The sequence below is a fragment of the Saccostrea echinata genome, unplaced genomic scaffold (assembly GCF_033153115.1).
Source record: "Saccostrea echinata isolate AGI-Se365-2 ecotype Australia unplaced genomic scaffold, CSIRO_AGI_Sech_v1 ptg000015l, whole genome shotgun sequence".
Classification (NCBI taxonomy): Eukaryota; Metazoa; Mollusca; class Bivalvia; order Ostreida; family Ostreidae; genus Saccostrea; species Saccostrea echinata.
The window spans coordinates 14,419,775-14,435,909 of NW_026889764.1; the positions used below are offsets into that span (position 1 = coordinate 14,419,775).

The following is a 16,135-nucleotide window of genomic DNA, read 5'->3' on the forward strand; positions in this document are numbered from 1 at the left end:
AAACTTTGTTCCAGCAGACAACAAAATAGTTTAATGTACCGTCATGTTGAGTAAATATTTTGCCCCATAGGCATTAATTAGCAACGACGCCATGAGAACAAAAAATGTTCTTTTCCAGTGTTCTTATACAGTGTATATATAGTAGAGGCACAAAAAAGGCAGTTTTCCATTCACTTCTGATCTTGTAATTAATTCAAACAATTTTAATTAATTATACTTTTCTGTACTATCATGTTTTACCATGTTTCTTTATCATCGGCCGCAGGATTCTAAACTATCGGCCGCAAGAGCAGCCGATCTACATGACAATGTATTTGTGATTGTGTCAGAAATGCACTTTGGTAAAATAATTTGTTATTCATAACATATAAAATTAAGAGATTAATGTTTTATAAACTTGCTTTAAACCATGTTTAATTGTTATAACTGTGTTTAAATTTTATTTTTATTTCTCATCCGATAATTATTAATTAATGATTTATAAAAAAGGGTTTACAATAAGTACTCTCCAACATAGGAGTTTGTTATATATGAACGCAAACAGTGGAATTTTCTGGATAATAATTACAGAGGTGAATAAAAATTGAACAGTTGATGGAACTAGTAAAAATTGTTTTGATCATGTTACTGCTGCGATCTATTGACACAATGATATATATTTTTTCTGCACTTTGCATTTATTGTGTTGTATATCATAGCCCGTGCATTAGTCTGTAGAAATCATCGGCATTAACACGTGAAAAATACCAGAGTATCAGCACGTGGAAGGTTTATCTTTTTTGTCATCTGGAGATCTGAATATCAATATCTTCGAAACAATACCATCATTTACCCCTGACTATCGATGAAGCAATTTGATTAACAAATGTACTGAAAATATGTACCATGTCTATTTATCTTTCAATTTAAACATTTAAAAAAAAAATATTTAATTTAACTTTCTTGCTTTTAAGACAGTAGACAGTATGAAATAAAAATGTTCACTCTTTCAACTTAGAAAATCTTGCACCTTCCTTGGACGCCTACTTGTGAAAGTAATTTTTATTAAATGCTTGATTTTGTTTGCGGCCAATTTGATGCTTTCGATCAATCTTACTTGTTTTGTTTGAAATGAAACTTTCATTTTAAGCACAAGAAAAGGCTGCTGTGTACGAGGAGGAGTTAATATATTCTCCACTGCAATGAAGCAATCTGTTTTTCACTTAAAATATTACATAATTTAGCTATACAGGAATAATTTCCTTATTCTTTTATCATGTAAACTGAAAAATATAGGACAAAACGTTTTAGCCTACCTGAGCCGAAGACTTCAGTGAACTTTTCTGGTCAAATTTTCTCCGTTATCTGTCGTTGTCGTCATAAGCCGAGTTTTTTGCAAACTTTTCACATTTTAATCTTCTTTTCCAAAACCACTTGGACATTTTCAACCAAACTTGCCACAGAGCATCTTTTGATGAAGGGGCTTTAAGTTTAGTCAGTTGAAAGGCCACGCTCACTTTCAAGAGAGGATTGTAAAGACACTGTGAAAATTTGATAGCATCATTTAGAAATCTTCTCCGCAAGAACCACTGGGCCAAAAAGAATAGCACTTAAAGTTTGTTCCAATTATTGCCCCTGAAGATAGGGTGTGACGGAAAAAAGGGAATGAAAGTTTTGCGAAGGAAAGTAAAAGAAATCAATGTAAAAAAAATCTTTTCTAGAGTAGCAGGGCAAAACATTCCAAATCTGTGTGGATTAAAGTTTTCTTTTAATTATTGACATTGGGGTAACATTGGATCTAATTTTATATAATATGCTGTAAAAACTTTCATGTGAATGAAGTTCGAAAAGAAAACGTAATGAAGAATAGTGGGACAAACCCTATACAGGTGAGCAATGTGGCCTGTACGCCTCTTGTCCTAGCGAAGAAAAAAGATCTGATAATAAAATTATTAAAGATTGCATTCACACAAATTTGAATAACAAATTCCATTCGTCAATGTTGCATTTTTTACTAATAGGAATGCTTGTAAACATTATACAGTAACAGTCAAATTGTCTATTTTGTATCAGAATTTTCCATTCAAAATTAAGAAAGTCTTGCGATGTTTTTCAACAAAGACGAAAATAGCAAACGACTTGACAAAGATCTAAGCTAATGTGATTCTAATGTGTAATTTGGAATGAAATTTTTATACAAACTATATCTGACGGTGACGCATTAGCACAAAAATAAGAATATAAAGATATATACAACATCGATCATTACGGAGCTGTAGGTGGGAGTTTCAGCACCTCAATTAATGAATCGTTAACAGACTTTGAAAATAAGTTTGGCATTAATGTTATGCAACTGGCACGGTTAACAGTAGAAATTTTACACAGGGTGGGCTAAGTAATGCGATTTCACCTTCCAAATAAATCAGTTATCGTGTTGACACACGATTTCTGCCGTTACCACCGTTTGAAACTGTATTGATAAGATAAAGTCTCAACAATTCTTTATCTAGTTCTTGATAAAAAAAAAATAAAAAATAAAAAGGTAAAATGCTTTAAATTCATGAAATTGGATTGAACTTTATTCCTGTTGAATGATAATTATCACAAGGCATTCTTATATAATTTGAATTTTTTTTACATAATTGCTGGAAGTAACGTAATTTCGGTACTGTAGTAACTGTTCCATTAAACTACTGTTTAATAATTAAACTCGTGTTTACCTTGGATCTCAATTACATTTCTCAATAAACATAATTACAAAGGCCACAAATCTTCGAAATATGATCTTAGAGCTTGTTAACAGTTAACATTCAGGTGAACGTTTCAATAACAGATAATACCGATCTTTGTTAATAGAAGACTTTTAACTATTGTCTTTGTGGATGCTCTGATCCTAACATGTCAGACAATTTGTTTACAATTGCTCACCATCATAAAAAAACGTTCCTTTGCTTGTTCTATCTTCACAACTTTTCATTTGATAAGTAAATGATGCAACACCACTATGGGGTAATCATATCTCTGTCTTAATGGTGTTATAAAAATGAAGACCCCACGTATCACAGTTTTGCAAGGCTAATGGATGAAGTTGCAAAGAATCGGCACCGTCTTTAAAGCATAACAACGTTTCTCATGAACCTTACCATTCCATGATATTTTTGTTTCGTTACTTCACATCTTGTCGATCTATTCTTGATTTTAATCACATTTCATTGTGGAAAAAAAAGGATGATTGCTTCAAGGAAGCAAATAAAAGTGTCTCTATAACGCCGTTAAGTATAATTACAATTTTCATAATTAGATTATAAATGCATTTATTTCCGCAAAATATTACATTGCGTTAGTGAACATGCACTGTGAAATGCAATAATAGGAAATAAGGAAATTATATAATTTGTAAAGTTTTCTTTTTTATGTCTGATCATAAAAAATGAATAACTATCTGGATATGCTCCATTTCAGAATTCTATAGGCTTGTAGGAAGCAATTTCAGTTTTGGGCACAACCAAACTTTTTCAGTTTGAGTGGGCACTATTTTCAGTTGGGTGGGCACTACGAAACATAAATTCCCTGAAACAAAAAAAAAAAGGGAAAAAAAAGAAGTTATTAGACGTAATTACTGAGGGGCACATCCATAAAGGAGCTTTTTACCTAAATACTATATACATGTATACATACAAATCGGCAAAATTACCCCCCCCCCCCATCCACCGGTTCCTACGGCCATGTGCTTTCATTTTTACGATGTTTCATCACAGGAATATAATGACCATTATAGAAATTATAAATCTACATATACATCTGTACAATGTGTCTAGTTATAGACACATTTTATGGTCTAATCAGGGTGTACTTCGATTCCAAAGTGAAGATAAAAACTCTAACTTTTCTGCGCACATGATTTCAGAAAAATTAATTTCCAGTGGATTTTTGTTACTTGTATTTGTAGGTTGTTAAATATCATGCTTATGATGTACAAACTGCTGACCAACCAATGAAGTGAAAAAGTTAATGTATTTTTTTCTTCGAGGTTTATCAAGAAATTTTTTTCTTAAAAAAAAAAAAAAACATTATAATTTAGTAACTCTCTCAACTTCGCCTTGAGCAAGAGATACCCCGGTATACAACTGTATCAAAACGAATGCAATTCTAAGTTAAGACCCTGGTAATTTTAAAATTATTTTTTTGGGATCCATTGACCCGATAGGTGTAGTCAGATGAATAACATGCTAGTCAATTTCCACTTGTTCAGTTATTTAGTAATTATGCAACATGTACAATATAACTTTTTGTAATAAATTATACGCCTTTCCGCTGAAAAGCTAATAAGAATCGTACAAGATTCTAAAAGGATAAAAGGTTACCACTTTTTGCATAAGGAACTAGAAAAAATAGTTCAGTTAGAACAACAATTTCAATTCCCACCATTTTCAATCGGCATATAAAGACAATCATCCTTTAACCACCCACATAAAATACAGCACAAGGTACCACGTACTATCATGAATTCTCCAAATCACTAGCACAAGCGAATCTTCCCAGTGAAAAATGAACTTTGCAAACAAAGTCTGAAATTAAGCGAAGATCACTTATTGTACGTAACAAATAACAACTGGCCGTCTTGCTGCACAGAAGAAATATAGGGCTGCAGTCTAATCAGAAACATCATCATGTTTGGGAAGGAGAGGGTCACAAAGGGTAAGGACCACAGGCACTTGTTTCGGTAATAATTTTTTAACCCATAGTATAATAATTATTATACTATGGGTTAAAATTTATTACCGAAACAAGTGCCTGTGGTAAGGACACAGAACGCGCCCCTACATTACAAAAATATGAACCTCAAAGAAATGATTGGGTTAGCGTCCTACATGACATATATGTCCTTTTTTCTTAATATAAAAATCTGCAATATAGACCTTAGGATGGAAAAGGTATATCCATTACACTTTTCTTTTTATTTAGACCAAGAAAAAAGGATAAGAAAATGTCTAGTTATAATGTTTTTAAGAAATTAAAAAAAGATATAATATATAGATATTTATATCAGGACTATGCAAATGCAAATATGAAAAAAAAAATTGTACTTGTTTAATCTGATGTAGCTGTAAAATTGACTACTGAATGGATTCTTATAAGAACCAAAATAAATCTTAGCACAATGCACATAGAAGTTAATATTACATGACATTGCAAGTATAATATCATAATAATCATATGCATGAATTACATGTACATGGGAGTTTCCAAAGTTGTAAATATGTTTGTGCTTGAAAAAATTTCAGAAATTTATTGTGTTATGATTGCGTTATAAATTTTAATCTCCCCCGCAATGTAGTACTTTACTGTGTAAATATTTATGTTTTGGTGTCAAATTCTTACGTCATTTCCACGGTGCGATGTCTGAGAAGTACGCCCGTTGATGCGAAGCGAAAACTGACAGTCGCCACTTGAATAGAAAAAAACCCTTAGAAATCTTGCACGAAGAAATTCACTGGTCAGCGATGCGTGTCCTTGGTCATCCATCAAACTTCGGTAATGTCGTCACGATATGCAATGAGTTATCATTGCGGCAATCATAGATCAGATGTTATCACTACGCTAATTCATAGACACCATCTCACTTAAAGAGTCATCCCAAAAATATAGGACGGAGACTGAGAGGAATATTTGTGGGAGGAAAGTCAGTTCTATAAAGGTGTCAACAAGATGAATTGATCAAACTTTACGTGAAATTAGACAAAGTGCTTCCAGAGTGTTTGTTGGTATTGTTTTTGTCTGAACAGGTGCGTGCGCGCATTTATCATAATTGTGAGAACATTTGCTGGAGGGGAAAATGGACAATAATTTGCTGGACTTGACGTCTTTGTTAATGGACGCTGATGAGGTCACTTCATCCTCTCGGCCCTCGACACCCTCACTCTTTCTAGAACGGACAAAGGCCTCTTTGGCGCCAGTTATCGGCTACGTTGAAACTGAGGCCGATTTCAAAAACGCTCAGTTCAGCCGACGCAAAAAGAAATTTCAAAAGGCTGAGCGGAAAGAAAAGAAAAAAATCAAAAGGAAGAGAAATAAAAATAGTGATAATTCTGTCCATGATTCCAATATGCAGAATGATGGAGTAAAAAGTGACATTGTGACCGAGGCACCAAAGAAACCAATTTTCGATTTGGCTGGAAATATTATAACAACTGCTCCCTCAGTACCATCGCCGGACAAGGGAAATAATGGGGACACTTCCACAGAGTCTGTTACAACAAAGTCCCCCGGTAGCTGGTTGGACAAAGGTCCGCCTCTGATTTTACTCACAACAAAATCCCCAAAGAGTTCCTCCTCATCTACCACTACGACGCCTCAAGAAGATGTTAGTACAACCAAATTTCCTACAACTCCAAGTGTCTCCACAACAAAAAATCCGTCTGTAACCACCAATGGATTCCAGGACTCCTCTGTCTCTCCATCAACCCCCTCGAGGGTTGATACCGGACAAGAGGGTATGTTGAAACCGAGTACCCCGTCCCCAACTCAAATAGACTTAACAAAAGATATACAGGACAAAATAAATTTAAATCTGAAAAATATTACAAACCAGAACATCACAGACTCAACTCAAATCAATATTGTCATTAATGTAGTGGATAAGGCAGCGGAAAGGAGAAGAAGGAAGTGGTTACGGAGACAGGCGAGAAGATTGAAATGTCCTATAGAAGGTGAGTAATTGCAATAGCAGGGTATTACTCTGTCCATATCAAACTGTAATCACGGGCTTGTCTAAAAAGTACTTTATCTGAAAACCGTTTTAGTAATATTTTGCAAAATGATTTGAATGATTTACGGATTATCACTACTATAAATAAACATGAAACATGAAGTATACAGCATAAATTGAACTTCAAAATGAATTCGCCTATGGAATGACAGTTCAGTGGTCGATATATAATGTGAGAATAACTGATCGGATAACTTGCATTAATTTTAATGCAGAAAAGTAAATTTGAAAAAAAAAACTTAAAAAAAAATAGCACAGTTTTAATATATTAATTAGATTTCTATCAAGGTAAACTGCATGTCGAAAAACACTTTTTTCTTCAAAGTATTTTATAACAACATTGTAAAACTTCCGAATCTCTAGCTGGGATTCTTAGATTACATATAAAAAGTTGTACCATAAATTCTCGTAGTAACTGCATTATCTTTCTCTCATCGCCATGTTCGATATTAATGATATAATTTGCTGTTTGTTTAGATGGGAAATGACATGATTAACTACTTAAGCTGTATTTATTTATAATGTAGACTAATATCGCTTAGGGCTACTCGATTCACATATCCATTGCAAAAACTTACAAGATTCTTAAAAGTAATATTGTAATAAATCACCACAGGCAATATTATTACCGACAATTACCTTTTTTTATTTTCATAGGCGTAGACAAGTAGAACGATGTTTATAAACTTATTACATTCAGTACTCCCAAATAGACTCCTAGTCTGCATTAAACAAGTACTCCCCCCCTCCCCCCCCCCAAAAAAAAAAAAACAAAACAAAACAAAACAAAACAAAACAAACTAACATACAAAAAAAAAAACAAATAAAAAACAAAAACAAAACAAATAAAAAAAACCAAAGAAAGGAAACTTCCCTTGTAAATAATAAATATTATATATTACATATTCTTATAATTAGTATATAAATCAAGAAATCGTCAGTACTGAAATACAAACATGGTATATTTTGACAAATAAAACTATGCATTTTGTGTGTTTGTTGTGTTTGGCTATTAATTATCTGCACACATCAAAATTCAATGACACTTCATGTATATTCCTTGGCAACGATTACTTTGCCCTACATTCACTGTTAGACTAGCAATGTAGTAACAGATTAACACGAAAATGAATGATTCGTTAAAATAAAGAAAGACAAAAAACTTCGAAGAACAATTTTAAAAAAGTATGAATAAAAAAAAGATTTGCGAAATGAAATAATGCTGGTTCCTTATTTATGAATGACGCATATCAGCTGCGAATAATATATATATATATATATATATATATATATATATATATATATATATATATATATATATATATATATATATATATATATATATATATTTAGAATAGCGTATAAAAAATAAAAATCATTATGTTGTTTGCTGATCAAAAAATCGGTGCTATATCTACATCTACAAGTAGATCTTACGGATTACTTTACAAATCTGTTATAACACCGTATGTCCCAAAGGCATATGTTGTACACGGCTAACAAACTATGCTAAGGAACAAAACATGATCAAACATGTTTACCATCTTTCTTCGAAACCTGTGAATCAAAGTAAAATGTAAAAAAAAGAAAAAAAAATCTAATTGCGAACGTTGCGTTTTTGAGGTTAATTTTTGTGAGGGTGAGAGTTTAAGTATAATTGCTGGTTATCGTGACGCTGAGGGTAAGAGTGTTGGTCATGCAGACAGAATTTTGACAGGATTTGATAAACGAGGTACAAGTGACATCATCAGTTGCTACTTGTCGGTATTCCTCTGTGTTCAAGCCGAAACATTATTGTTCAGTGAAACCTTGCTTATTCTGAAAAAGTGAACATCTTACGTATTGTGACTTTAGGGAGTTACGTTTCGTGTTACATGTATACGTAGCAATGCATAGGTTTAAAGATGGATTAAAGGTTCAAGAGGATATATTTAGACAAAAGACAGTGGACTTGCCGATGAACAAAAAACTAATGCAAACCAGGAATAATTTAAAATTTGGACCGTTTAAAGATGGAAGACAAAAGTTTCCAAGGACTGTTCCTGGTAAACAGGGGGACCTGCGGAACTCCAATCTCATTCCAGGAGCTTCGCAGAGAAACCACGTCCCGGCAGAGGCCAGAGAAAAGATAAGAGTACTGGGTCCCCGCGTATTTGACCAGTCTGGAGAGAAAGTAAAAATACAGGAAAACACAACCGAAAAGGTTGGCACTCCAAAAACGGATACGAATCAAAACAACCTAATACCACAGAACGATGCACCATCACCAGGAAATCAAACCCTGGGCAGAACAAAAGGGGATCCCAATTCAGACAAAACGGAGAAAGCCAGAGGTCTGGGACCAAAATCTCTTCCTTTAACTGGGTCGGGATCGGGATATTTATCCGGAAAAAGGAGTAAGCTTGATTGTGGAGACGAAAGTGCACAAGGTAAAGGATGAGGGAGTTTGATATCTGGAACTGCCTGTTCGCATATGAAATTGGCAACTATATTTTTTCTCCTTTTTTTATTTGGCCAGAGTTGATACATAGACTGTTTCTGTCTAGACAATAAATGTTAATTTCCCTTGTTTGAAGTTTAAGGTCTGAAATTTATTTGATAAAAATCTAAAAGGATCAGGAACATGCATTTCATTTATATCAGATGTTAAGACAACATTTCTTGCAACAGATTTAACAGGACTCATTTATTTTATTTTGACAAGACATAAAACAGTGAAAGATTTATTCCAAAAGAAAAAAAATTATCGTCATAAATTACAGTCCAACTACAAGCAAATTAACTTTGACAGCAGTAAAAGAATAGGCCTAATCCCGCGCAAAACCATTTACTATAAAGCATACTATTTTTTTTATATGTATATATTTTTTTTTATTGTTACTTTTGAAAAAAATCATTTTGTCAAATTGTTCATACACCAAGAAATAATGGAAAATTGTAAATGACATAGGAAATTGATACATCACAAGAACCCTATTCTTATTCACGCGTAATCTAATGACGTCGACATTTTCCTCTAACCTGTCCACCACAGCCGAGTCGCGTTTTTTGTGGCCATCTCTGAATTACCTGAATGAGTCATGGGAGATCAAACAAACAAAATAATCTGAAATCTTTGACATTTACTAAATATAACCATGCTGAACGCTACCTCCAATATTCAGCTCAGTGCTAGACGGCTGCGATCTTACAAAGTGTGGATCTGTAGACAATGGAGCGGGGTTTATCGCTGTAAGTCAGCCTCCATTTCTTAATTCATCCTTGAGTCCTCAATTCTGAATAGGAAATACATTAGATGTGAAAAAGAAGTTATCCCTCGCGTGATGACTGTGACGATTCATTCATTGGATTTTTTAAAATCAGATTTTGGTCTTGACTTGGAAGAATGTTTTTAAGAACAGTCTAGTCTTTATTAATGTTCAATCTAAGTTTAAAAAAAATAATGACAATATATTGTCAACAAAGAAAATAAATGGCGGCATTAATAAGGACTTACGATGAAAAAAATTTTTTTGTTCTTAATGATACGAAAACGGTCAATTTCATTATGTTTCAATATTCGTGTATATGTACCAATACGTTTGTGATTCATACGTGGTAAACTGACCAAAGCCAGTCCTTAACTGTACACAGAAAGCTGTTTTTGATTGCTAGTGTGCCGCCATGAAATGAGGAGTGATACGTCAAGAAAAGGAAGTTCATATCGCTTAGGGGCAAATATTTGGTTGATGTGTAGATGTGTACAGTCAAAAGTCACGCAGAGAGAGAGAGAAAGAGAGAAAGAAAGAGAGAGAGAGAGATGTGCATTATTTTTTTTTATAGATGTTTATGAAATGAATATAACATATAATTAATCTTGACAATGAAATAAACATTTTGCATCTGTCTACAAGCCCCAAAAGCTCCTGTCACCTTTTGTCTACAATTAACTAAAAACTCATTTATAAAGGTAACTAAAATGATATCCTTGAGCTTTTCACGGAGTTTTTACATCAGAGATGAGTTCATTTTTAAGTCATTTTCCGTGGAGGCAATGTAAAAAAAATTCTAAACAATGTTAGTTGAAGAACTCTGTGAAAAAGACGACTTCGGTGGTAAGCGTGTTTGTCACAAAAAATGACTTCTATTGCTTTGTGGAATAAGTAATATGGATGTATGCACACCAATTGTTATATTATAGTGATCAATGTACAAAATAGGATAACAGTGTCGAAGGATTAGTTGTGTCCACTATTCAGTTCATAAATACTGGTAAATGATTTTTCCCGCATTCATAAAAAAAATTATACTGATTGTGTTGGTTTATTTTGTAGATTTTCGAAATTCCCCGGGAGGTTACAAGTGCTGTCTAAAATCTGCCAAATGTTTCGAGAATTTACCGGAAGATATAGATGAGGTTACAGAGGCTGGGACCCCAAATGTGGGCCCCGCTGTCGGAAATGTTCCGGAGGCTTGTGGGTAAGGAAAAATAACTTGTCCTTAAAGTTTATTTCTTTTTCACAAACTTGATGATTTAATGCTGGTTAATGTCAATAGAATAAAACAGACATATGGAAAAAGAAAGAGATGTAACAACTTTAAATGACTTTTTTCCAATTCCAAATTTGTTTGTTGCAATGAAATTAAATTTTACAGTCAAGAAATAGAATCTTGGTTTTTTTCCCTTAATTTATTGAATTTTAGAAAGAAAAAAAATTCAGTTAGCATTTGTTGTTACATATAAAGTGCTTGTGTCTTCTTCAGAATGCACAGTTATATATCGAAAAATATAAGTGATAGATGTACGAGAATTATGAAGATTTTGCACGGTTTTTGTAAGCACAATTTGACATTATTTCAGACAAATTGACCAATCCTTGGTGTGTATGGCGAGGGTATTGGCAAAAGACCAGTGCAAAAGTGCGGCAGAAATTGTCAACAAAGACCTAAATGAAGAGCTGCTTATGGTCCAAAAATTCTACAAACAACATTGCCCTGGAAATTCGAGTAATTAGTCTTGCTTTTTTTTATCCGTCATATGCATAGAGTTAATTTTTCTAAAACACTTGTTTGGATCGATCATTTTGAGGAAAATTCAATGTTTTCAATTTTGTTGTTGTTAGTTTTGGCTTATTGCTCGATTGAAATTCTTGTCTTTTCAATTGTACTTTTACACTTATGTATTGAAATTGAAACAAATTACGTAGGGATAATAACTTCCGTACAAAACAGTCAAACAGTCTCCAGTGAAAGTATCATTAAGGATATCCGATCCTCAGCCAGGAAAGATAACTCTTAAATTTATCATTTTATTTAAAAAGTAAAGAGAACCAAAATATTGTATAAGCATATAAAAAAGACGCAATTTTCTCCAAATGCCTGGATACCTATATTTTTTTATCCTAAATTATATTTTATAATCAATTTTTAATTTGAAAATGCCTAGCTGGTGTTTTTATTCGCATTTCCTGAAAATATATTTGAGATTAGACAATTTTCCCTATTCAATATGATTAACTGTAATGATGAACTTTGATGAAATACCATGGGTAAATTCACGTTACTGTGTGAAATCAGAGATATTTTTGAGAGCATTTTCAATTACTAAAAAGCTGATTTTCAGAACCTGAGGATCGGACTACCTTAAATGTATTTTTAAATTGTTCGTTTGAACATAGCTCAAATTATTGCCATTGTAATTTCCTTTATTCACGTCTATTCAGGAAGCTACTCGGAAATGGCCTAGTTCAGATAAGAAAAATGCCATGATTGTGTTTTAACTTGAAACATGAATTCACACATGAGCACAACATTTTCTTAAATTTTGTTAACAGAGTGGAGTTAGATACCTTTACCTAGTGGCTTATTTTATCGCAAAAAAAAAAATGCGAAGCATTACTTTCACCTTGATTTGCCAATTTTATTTTTATCAGTACGAATGTCCTATTTTTGTTTCTGTCTCGTTCTAGTAGTCGGGACAACACCTTCCGCCCCACACGTCCCTGGCGCTGGCGGACAAGGGCAGATGGCTTCTTCCGGATCTGAGACCTCTTTACCGACGTCTGCTGTGATCGGGGCTGCCATTGGTGGATTATTTTTCATCATTCTTATTGTAGCGATAGCCTGCTTTGTTCGAAGAAAAAGATCGCGGTAGGTTTCAGTATTGTATAAGGAATTTTCATGATAATCAAAATAAATCCACCTTTAAGATAATTTCACATATCTGTACTTAATCATTAGAGCATGCAACATTACTTCTATTGGACCCACACAAAATGAACGTTAATGAAAGGAAACTTGGAAAAAAAAATTTTTTAATGATATTTATTGGATTAAGTATTAGAGTAATAATTTAAGTGATTAGTGTCAATTTTTGCAATGATTTTCTGTTAGACTTCCTACTCAAGACAAGGTGGCTTTTCAAAGTTCTCCGACCACATCCGCTCGTTACAAGGATTTCATGAGAACCAACTCGGAAGTGTACGCAGAAATTGATGAGAAACACGTAAGTGGTTAAGGCACAGTTTGAGTTTCATAAGAAGTGTGTTAGAACCCATTTAAGATAACTTATTATTTGTTAATAAGTGACACATATTCTAAACCTTGAGAGGTTATTTTAGAAACGACAAAATGTTCGATAAATATCCATTTTTTAAACATTTAAAAGCTTCTGTTTTGCGTGGGAAGCAGAAGTTCTTATGTCCCAAGTGTCATCATAAAATAGTAGAAACCAATATAAACATGCTTGTTTGATTCACATTTCTATTAAATCTAATGAATCCAGTTGCAGAGATCCTTCAGAGTTAGCAATGACACAACCACGTTTGAGAGAGAAGAAGGAAGTGGGGGAAGCACCGGAAGTAGGCCACTGCCTACAGCGCCCTCTGACGGTGTATATGAAGACAGAGCCGGATATGTTACTCCTAGAGCCAGCAGGGAAAACCTCAACGACAGAGCAGGATACGATGCGCTGTCCGCCGTCTCAATTGATGACGAAAACAGTGCTGAACCTTATGATAAGCTTGCACGAAACCCTGAAAAACCGGAAACGGAAGTTACAGACGGGGATTATATAACACCTGAATCTGGGAAACCGACAGAAAAAATCCCTGACAATTATCATACCTACTTTGTTCTGGAAAAATAAACACTTGTTTCATTCTTTTATGATTCATAACATATTTTCATTTTGCAGATACAGTGTACATGTAGCATTACATGAATTTTTGTTGATTTTACATGCATGCCCTCCATCCATTTTAATTTATTATTTTTTTATATGTGATAAATGTACATACATGTTTATTTTAGAAATTATTTGATATATTGTCAAGTAATGTGTAACATTTAAAATTCGACAAGGTAACTCGGATTTTTTAAGGAATAGTATTTGGTGCTTTTTTCGTAAATAAATGAGTACATGTAAATCAAATTGTTTTTATACACGCACTTTCTATTTAAAAAGAAAGTTTGGGTATATTGTTGTTATCCTGATCCGTTTGTCTGTCTGCCACACTATCTTCTTCCTTTAATTTTTTTTAGATCACCTAAGTCATTGATCAGGTGACCTATTCTATCTGGGGGGGGGGGGGGGGGGGAGGGGGTTCGTAGTCAGTCGTCCGTTATAACATTTGAACATAATCACTTCCTCTCTGGAACCGCTAAATCAATTTCAACCATTTTTGGCATAAAGTATCTTTGAGTAATGGGGAACAAATTTTATGAAATCCATGGTCCCTGCCCCCTCCCTCCTGGGCTTGAAGGGTGATGGGGCTGAAACCATCAAAATTAGTGTGTCTTCTTTGCTCCTGGACATCAAGGAACTGAATTGTTGCCATGATTATAATAAGCACTGAGCCCTCTACCAAAATTGAGATATTCATGGTTCCAGGGTCAGGGTTTCTGGAGTTAGATTGGGATTCTAATGATTTATAGTGAAAATGCATACATTCTTTAAAAATCTTAATCCCCCTGTATATTTAACAGATAAACTAGGTGCATGGTAATGATGGGCAATGGTGCCTCTACCAAATTTGTGAAATTTATGGCCCCAGGGTCAGAGGTTTTCTTGTGGAGTGAGGGGGGAGGGCTATATTGATTATATAGTGAAAATGCATTATTTCCTTGAATATCCTCTTTCTGCTCCTGGGTATTGAGCAAAATAAACTAGGTACGTGATTATGTTGAACAAGGGTTTCTATTCCAAATTTGTGATTTCATTGCCCTGGTGTTAGGACAGAACTCCATTGTTTATTTACTATTAGTCTTTTTTTTTTTTTTTTTTTTTTGGCTATTTTTTTTTCTCCTCCTGGGTGTTAAGGAAACAAACTAAGTATGTAGTTATAATGAGAGAGGGTACTGGTACCTCTTCAAAATTGTGAAATTTGTGGCCCCATGACCAGCGACTCTTATGTTGGAAAGGGGGAGTGTTATTATAAAAATAGTGAAATACATTCATTTCTCTAAAAATATTCTTCTCTGCTCCTGGGTATTCAGCTAACAAATTATGTGCAAAGTTATAATAAGTAAGGGTGTCTCTTTTCAAACCCTGAATTTCATGACCCCAGGATCAGGGGTTCTGATGCTTGGACGAAGCTCTATTGATTATATAGTGAAATGCATTTATTTAATTCTATAAAAATCCCTGCTCTGCTCCTGTGTATTTACAAATGTAGCAAGAAATGCATTGTTATGATTAGCAAGTTTGCCATTAAAAATTATTAATTTCATGCCCCTGGGTCAGGGGTTTCTGTGTCAAGGTGGGGCTCTTTATATGGTCCAGATTGAGAAAATGCATATTAAATTCTTTAAATATCTTCTTCTTTGCCCTTTGGTATTGAACTGACAAACTTGTGTTATGATGAGAAAGGATCCCTCTTCCAAAGTTATGAAATTCATGGCCCCTGGGTCAGGGAGTTTTGTGTTGGGAGGGTCTATTTAATATATTGTGAAAATGCATTAACTCTTTGAAAATCTTCTGCTCTGCTCCTGCGCATCTAGGAGGCAAACTGAGTACAAAGTTGTAATAAGCAAGGGTATCTTTTACCACATGTAAAATTATGGACCATTTGTTCAAGTGATCTCATACTGGGCAGGTTTCTATTCACTTATCTTCTTCTGAGAGAAATTATTAATCCAACTTTAAAGTTTGATTTTCCAACTTTAATCTTGGCTTTTCCAACTTCGAAGTTGGAAATTCCAACTTTAAAGTTGGAAATTCCAACTTTAAAGTTGACCTTTTCAACAATAAAGTTGGTACATGTAATTCCAACGTAGAGGAACTTTCATGTGAATAATGCATATAAGTAATTACATTTATCACCATATTGTGATAAATGATTTTAATACCAGTGCAAGGGCGATTAATCGTGCGTTCTTGGTACTAGTAAAATATTCTTGAGACTGTAA

General features: G+C 33.8%; 1 protein-coding gene across 4 annotated transcripts; it reads left to right on the forward strand.

Annotated features, from left to right (window-relative positions):
* Positions 1–5,649: 5,649 nt before the first annotated feature.
* Positions 5,650–14,138, forward strand: LOC133187904 (uncharacterized). 4 transcript variants are annotated; one of them, XM_061323299.1, is made up of 7 exons: positions 5,652–6,473; positions 6,615–6,689; positions 11,062–11,206; positions 11,589–11,734; positions 12,697–12,877; positions 13,121–13,232; positions 13,512–14,138. In XM_061323299.1, the coding sequence occupies exons 1-7, from the start codon at positions 5,816–5,818 to the stop codon at positions 13,872–13,874; spliced, it is 1,680 nt and encodes a 559-aa protein (XP_061179283.1). In that variant the 5' UTR covers positions 5,652–5,815; the 3' UTR covers positions 13,875–14,138. The 4 variants fall into 4 exon arrangements, with proteins under 4 accessions (XP_061179281.1, XP_061179282.1, XP_061179283.1 ...); XM_061323297.1 differs by having other exon boundaries at positions 5,650–6,689; XM_061323298.1 differs by having other exon boundaries at positions 5,650–6,689; positions 12,700–12,877.
* The last annotated feature ends 1,997 nt before the right edge of the window (positions 14,139–16,135 follow it).

Coding starts and splice junctions, on each gene's coding strand:
- LOC133187904 (XM_061323297.1), top strand. CDS start 5,816: ATGGACAATAATTTGCTGGACTTGACGTCTTTGTTAATGGACGCTGAT. Junction 6,690..11,061: donor ATTGAAATGTCCTATAGAAG/GTGAGTAATTGC, acceptor TTTATTTTGTAG/ATTTTCGAAATTCCCCGGGA. Junction 13,233..13,511: donor CAGAAATTGATGAGAAACAC/GTAAGTGGTTAA, acceptor TAATGAATCCAG/TTGCAGAGATCCTTCAGAGT.